The sequence below is a fragment of the Tribolium madens genome, unplaced genomic scaffold, assembly GCF_015345945.1.
Source record: "Tribolium madens isolate multiple individuals breed KSU strain unplaced genomic scaffold, Tmad_KSU_1.1 Scaffold_7;HRSCAF=85;Tcas5.2_LG10, whole genome shotgun sequence".
Lineage (NCBI taxonomy): Eukaryota > Metazoa > Arthropoda > Insecta > Coleoptera > Tenebrionidae > Tribolium > Tribolium madens.
In genome coordinates, this window is record NW_025401050.1 from 9,453,478 (window position 1) to 9,460,656 (window position 7,179).

The 7,179-nt window shown below is 32.8% G+C and overlaps 2 protein-coding genes across 3 annotated transcripts in view; one reads left to right on the top strand and one right to left on the bottom strand.

Annotated features, from left to right (window-relative positions):
* The window catches only part of LOC123010270, a 4,705-nt gene extending 3,480 nt beyond the window's left edge, over window positions 1-1,225 (bottom strand). Inside the window, exon 1 of the mRNA XM_044407015.1 lies at window positions 647-1,225. Within this exon, the coding sequence (XP_044262950.1) occupies window positions 647-976 (330 nt within the window). The 5' untranslated portion in view covers window positions 977-1,225. The remainder of the gene's footprint in view (window positions 1-646) is intronic.
* Window positions 1-7,179, top strand: part of LOC123010269 (E3 ubiquitin-protein ligase RNF19A-like) — a 32,830-nt gene that overhangs the window by 21,835 nt on the left and 3,816 nt on the right. For both annotated transcript variants that reach the window (XM_044407013.1, XM_044407014.1), the window contains exon 10: window positions 6,120-6,560. In XM_044407013.1, the coding sequence (XP_044262948.1) occupies window positions 6,120-6,560 (441 nt within the window). The remainder of the gene's footprint in view (window positions 1-6,119; window positions 6,561-7,179) is intronic.

Below are 7,179 nucleotides of genomic sequence, written 5' to 3' on the forward strand. Positions count from 1 at the left end.
CAAATTTAAGGAGTGGTGGTAGTAATCACTCATATTTACAATATAAACTGAACTTAAAAAATGTATTAAAACATTTCTAATCCTAGATTAGAAACATTTCTAACACTAGATAATAAATTGATCATATATTTGACAAAGAAATATTTTCAAGAGTTTCGTTTTTGTTTTTTATGAGGAGTAAAGTCTTCCCTTTTGCAGAAGTCCCCCATGGCACTGATATCTTGATGAAAACGCTCTTGTTTATCATTTACAATCCTTAAGTTTTGTAGAAAGTAATCAAATCGGAAAATGCACTTTTATAGACATTTGACAGCCAAATATTTTACAATTTTCCAATAGTTTTTAGATAAATATCGAATAATTTGCCAAGAAATATGGGGACTCTTAGAAGAATTTCAAGCAGTTACATAATTTTTCTGTTTTTAATTTTCATACAAAAACTTTTCGCATCACTTACTTTAGGGCAGTTTTTTTATTATTTAACCCTGGGTTAACGTTTATCGAAAAAAAAATTAATTAAAAATGTGTTGGAGATTTTTTCTTTTTACCATTATGTGTTTTAAGACTGGTACCAAAAATTATGCTTGTTACAAAAGGAAATAGTTCGATAGTTTAAAGTCTTGTGTTTTTTTTTTTTTTGACTTACTTGCGTGTAGAATTTGATTTCTCTGAGATCGAATTGCGCTTCGGTGACAAAATAGCGACTGAAAGGGTCCTGGGGCAGCAGCTTGATGATGAAACTGAGACAGTGCGCGAGAGGATCATTTTTGAGAGAGTATTTGACGGCAACGGCGAGAATATCACTCAGGACGCTCTCCCCGGCATCGCAGCCCGGTTTCACTGTGAAATCGACGACGGTGATTGAGGTGGCGGCGTCGCCGAGGTCGTTGTGGTGGTGTCGAAGGACGGCCTGGAGCCATTCTTCGGTGACGGGCCAATCGGCGACGCTGCTCGTCTCTTCTTCGCTTTCGGACATCACTGGGCCATGCCAGGAGTGCGACTGTGTGTGCGACGCGACAGAAGGGCGTGGTGCAAGAGGGTGGCTGCTGCTGGTGGTGGTGGTGGTGGTGGTGGATCGATTAAATTCGCCAAAAGGCGCAACAATTCAAATAAATCAAGAAAAATTAAGTTTTAAACACTGGGATTATTAATATTAAAAAAAATTTGAGGTCGTGGCGATTTACAAACTGATTTGTATGGTAGAACGAATGGAATTATTGTATTGTGAATACGTCTTTTGTGTGTGGTATTTACACCGGAACTTGCCTTGTTTAACCAGACAATTACTATTGTCATTACCAGAGATTGAAAGTTGTGGTGGAAGTGGTAAATTATGGAAATTTTATAAATGTAGCAAGCATAGTTTGAAATATACACGGTGTCAGAATATCACAATCTTAACTAGATCAGAATGTGACATTCTAATTGTAATGATATAGGGGGTGTTTTACTCGACGAAAACGAAAAATCCTGTAAATTAGAATTCACAATAGAAAGATGAAAAATTGTTTGGTAAAAAAAACATTTCAAAAAATGTACTACACACTCAAAATGTGTTTTTATATCATTAAACATGTATTATCGAGAGGATAAATATTTGTTTATGAGACTTAAAAACAAACCATTAAAAAAGCGCATTGTGTTGTTTGAACGAGAATGTTATTTAAAGGGATTAGAAAATTTAATTCAAATCAAATAACTAGTCTCTATTAATTTTCCCATAAATCTCAATAAAATATGTACAGTGCCTGACAATAAATTTGGTCTACCACAAATGTCCAAATGACATTCACCTCTAAAGCGGGATATACAGTGCCGGCCAAAAGTAAAGAAACAATTGATTTTTTTTTATTTATTTTTCATATAAATATGAGAACGAAAACGATTTATGTGCACTTATACTTAAGATCATTTTTTATAAGCTTTTTGGTCAAGTTGGATAATGTTTATACATACAGTGAACTTTTTACTATTTTGCTAAGGACAAAAGTAAAGAAACATTTTCATTTTACCTATTGTAAAGTTAATTACAACGTCGGTGCAAAACAGTTCCTACAAAAATTGTTCTTTAAAGAGTTGTAATTATGCCTAAAGGTAAACAACTGTCTCAAGACTTGAGAAAACTAATTATAGACAAATTTGAGGCGGGTGAGAAACAAATTGACATTGCCAGGCAATTGAACTTAAATCGCTGTCTTGTATCGAAAACAATTGCCTTATTTAAAAAAAGAAAAACTTTAGTAAGTGTTCCAAAAAGTGGAAGACCGCGTAAAACGGATAATTAAAAGACTTTCTCAAAATAATCCATTTTTATCTGCTGTAAAAATAAGACAACAAATTCCAAATGTGGGTATATCAGTGAGGTCCATTCGACGAAGACTGAATGAATTTGGACTCTACGGGCGAAAACCAGCAAAGACACCGTTTATTTCTGCCAAAAATAGACAGCGCAGATTGGAATTTGCTAGAGAGCATTTAAATTGGTCACCTACTCAATGGAAAAATGTGTTATTTTCCGATGAATGCATAGCTCAGACGGAATTCAGTGAGTAAGACGACCAAAACAGGAAAGATTTAATCCTAAATACTCAAAATGGACTTTGAAACATGGTGGTGGCAGCGCTATGTTTTGGGGTTGTTTTTCCGGTCACGGAGTAGGACCACTCCACGTTATTGGTGGAATAATGGACAGATTTCTTTATCTTCGTATTTTAAGAGAAGAAATGCTTCCTTTTGCTGAAGATAATATGCCGCTGAGATGGACTTTTCAACACGATAATGACCCCAAACATACAGCCAAAGTTGCAAAAGATTGGATTTTAAAGGAACAAATACCTGTAATGCAATGGCTTGCTCAGAGTCCCGATCTCAATCCTATTGAGAATCTTTGGGACTATATTGATCGTCAATTAAGAGAAGAAAACAGTCGAGGTTTCAATTCAAAACAAGAATTAATCGAAGCCGTAAAAATAACGTGGAAAAACGTAAGCTTAGAATATATTAATAAGTTAATCGATTCTGTAACATTTATATGTAATTATAAATTTATTGTTTCTTCACTTTTGTCCCTTGAAAAAATAAAATAAATTTTTCATTCAACAACAAGTGTTTAATTCTTACTAAATTCTGTAAAATATATTTAAGAATAACCCAACAAATTACTTGTAATAAATTATATAAAAATCAAATACACCTACAATGAAATATTTAATATTCGCAAATGTTTCTTTACTTTTGGCCGATAGTGTATGTGAACTAACATCACCTATTAAGTCTTGACATAGGTTATCATAGATTGTTATCATAGAACTTTATTAAAATATGTAATTGAAAGCATATTGATGGCTGACAGTTGTGACAGTATTATGACAATAAAATAATCTGCACGTCAATTATATTGACAATTGTTTTTGAAGTGACAGAACAATGGTGGACCAAATTTATTGTCCGGCACTGTACCACGTACGAAGTATACTTATAGGTGTTTATAATAAAACTCACTGGAATAATAATAATAGTGTTACTATTTTTACAAAGAAGTTTATTAACGACATGTTATGTACATACAACATTTGACGCGGACATTACTTTTTCAATTTTTAACATTCAGATCAAAACCAAAAACATACAGGATGATTCACAGTAACCGTATAACAAATTGCAAAGAAAAATTTTGTACTGATTTTTCTACAGTCATTTAAAGATACAACTTTAATAGTAATTTTTTATTCACAATCAAAAAGTAATATTCAAATTACCTTACATATGAAAAGTTGGAAAGTATGATATTTCAACTTCATTTAACAATTCCTTATTATGAAATATCAAGTTCGAGTTGAGAAGTGGTCATTTCCTTGTCAGTTGATATGTAATATGATAGTTCAGATTGAATATATTAATATATAAAATTTAAAAAATGACAAATATATTACGACTTTTTTGTTTACTTTTTTGTATGAAGTAGTGGAGCTTCTTGTCTCTAGATTTATCATTAGGGTTTTGTAATACAGATTCTTCTTTACCTCAAAAAATGCAGATGCGACGTTGCCAGTGTGCCAATAGAAAAGTCTTGGGATATACAAGACAAGAGTAGAAAAAAAGAGCGTAAAAAAATCAAAATCAAAAATTCGTTCTCCATGGTTACGTTGATAGCAATAAAAAATGGATATCTGTGGTACCAAACGTTTTAAATTATTGATTGCAGACACGTGATTTAGGTCTAGTGCAGGATTTGTGCTATTTTTAAACATTTATATTTTGAAAAATAGGTATGCAATGAAAAAATATAATAAAAGCATATATTTGATTATCAGTGATAACACTTTTCACTACATGAGTCACCGTGTATTTGCCGATTTTTCAAAACAATTACCTAATTTCATCTTTTTTATTAAACTGGTTAAATGGATTATATGATATTTTTTTCTATTTAAATACACCAGCATCGTATAATGAAAATCCACCTACGTAAATGTGGAATGCATGTAGGTTACTAATGTTCGACAATCCGGGAATATGCATCATTATCCTCTCATTACTTTTATTACAGGCCAAAATTTAATCCAGTACATCTCACACTTTCTTAGTCTCCCCAACTGTCTTTTGTAGCACGATGTTTTGAAAACTCTGGATTGGCATTTTTTTTTATTCAAGCATTGCTTTAAGAAGTTTTTAAATGTTTTTTTGCAAGTTTAGAAATTTTTTAAACCAGTACATCTGACTCTTTCTTAGTCTCCCCAACTGTCTTTTTGTTGCACGATGTTTTGAAACGTCTCGATTGGCATTTTTACAACTAAATTTAAACATTTCCTTAAGAATTTTTCTTCTTTTGAAAATCAAAAGTCAGTACATTTAACACTTTCTTTTTACTTCAAGTCAAAGTAATCCGAAGTAGCCTAAAGTGACCTGAACCGACCTGAAGCTACTCGAAGTGACCCAAACATTATTTTTTACAATGTAAAAGACACTTTACTAAATAAAAATGAAACTCTTAATCAAATCCGATAGGATTGATGAAAATCCATCTACGTACAGTTGGAGACAAAATACTTTGGTCCTCAATGTCACTTGAGTGACATTAAATTGTAAAGCATGCTTTAGGACTGTTAATCTTATTTTTAGCTACTGTCAATGATAGTTGACAAGTTGTATGTACATATTTTTGATAGGAAAATATAATAAAGTCTGTTTTTTTTTTAAATGGAAATGCCAAATAGTCTTAACGTTGGCATCACTACTACATTCATTCATGGTAATTTTAATAAAGGAAGTTGGCAGTTCCGATTTTTTGAATTAATTTCAAAACAATGTCATTAAACGTCAACACAAAAAATCGTCTAAGAAAATTTAGAGACGAAACACCAAAAAAACGAACAAATTCGGTACTGCTAACAGTTTTTCGAAATTTGGAAACGAATAGTTCGCAAGCAGGAAGTTAGAAAAAGGGCCCGTTAAAATGTAGACGCAATTTGTAATGCAGGTTTGGTAAACATTCTTAATTTTTAGCAAAAAATTGACAAGAATACAAAATGAACATGAATGAGAAAGAATCTCGGACAAAACGCAATTAAATTAGTGTCTTGTGCATCGTTTTTGAGGAACGAGTTGAAAAAGTAACAATTTTGAAACTAAAACTGAAGAAGAATTTATAAAATGCATCAACTTTGAGCTCATTTCAATAAATTACACAAAGTTTATTGCCAATCATCAAAATACCCACTTGGTATCTTTTGCTAAATAACTTTTTTCTGTATATACATCCTTTTTCTTCAATGTTTTTGTAATTTTTGTCAAAATTATTAGCCCTGAATTCTGTCTTTAGACCTTAGGTAATGATGTCCGTCCTCAGATATTCAATTATAGTGCTTTAAAAGAGCAAACAGGCACACCAAATTCATAAAAGTCAAAATTTTGACAACATCTCAATTTGAACACAACCATAATTTTTTAACAAAATTTCTAGGGACAAAAACAAAGAGCAAACAAAATTTGTGGCTAGCTGCTACCAATTTTTTTTACTCTAACAAACATACAAATGTTAATATTTTGGTATAAATTGAATAAAAGAATGTGAGAACATCAGCTTTCATTTATTTAATTTTTTTTTGTTGTTTTTTCAGGTGATGATCTCTCCAATCCTGGCCGGTCTTGCCGTAGGAATCGGCGTTCCGATTTTGCTCTTCTACGTCTACGGTGTAGTTCCGGTCTCGCTGTGTCGTTCCGGCGGATGTGGCGGTTCTTCGTCATCGGACGATTCAGCAATCGTAACAAATCGCACAGCTGATAATTCCTCAATCGACGCTGTCAGCGCCAAAGTGGCCAATCCTTCCATTGGCGAGGCGAGTCTTTCAATGGCGAGCGGCAGTCAAGTCTTGAGAGAACCCGATCGAGAATCTTCCAGTACTGTAGCTTTGGCGGGCAGTATGGCCGGCCATCGACTCGAAGTCCAAGCCGATTTGGCTTCAGCGCAACGCTTCAGCATCAGCAGTCTTTCAGAATCGACCGGAGACGACGGAGGAGCCTCCACAAGGGCCCTAGCTGGATCCATGTTGAACTACAAAGTGAGTTGAATACACAGGTCGACAAAAAAAAAGTCATGTCGTGACAACTTGACAAATTTTATATCATTTTGTTCGTCTCAGTGAGACAAATCAAATGCACCAAAAAAAAAATTCAAAAAGTCCACACACTTTTCTAATTTAAATGAATTTAAAATACTTTAAAAAATCATTACTCAATAACTATTAGGCCGATTTCCTTCAAATAAAGTCCATTCCAAAGGGATGGCCTTGCCCTTTAGAATGATATAAAATTTGAAATTGAATATTGGCAAACTTTTCTTCGAACAGTGTTCGAAGAAGTTCGAAGTAATCTAAGAAAAACCCTACGAGCAATTTTTTTATCTTTGTCACCATCATGTAGAGCATCTTTTTATTAGTAGAAATCCAAATTTTCAAAATAATATGCCGAGTAGTTTTTAAGATATGATTTTTTGAAGTTAAAGTATTGCGCCATATAGGAGAAATGTATGTTAATCTAACTTAAAATTGCATTTTTATAAAAGTATTTGTTTTAAGACTCTTTTTTTGCTTAAAAATGGTCAATTGCACCTTCTTTGTTCTAATTAGAATAAACAAAAACTGTTTCTTTACTTAAATAGTATATTAAAGAACAAGTTTT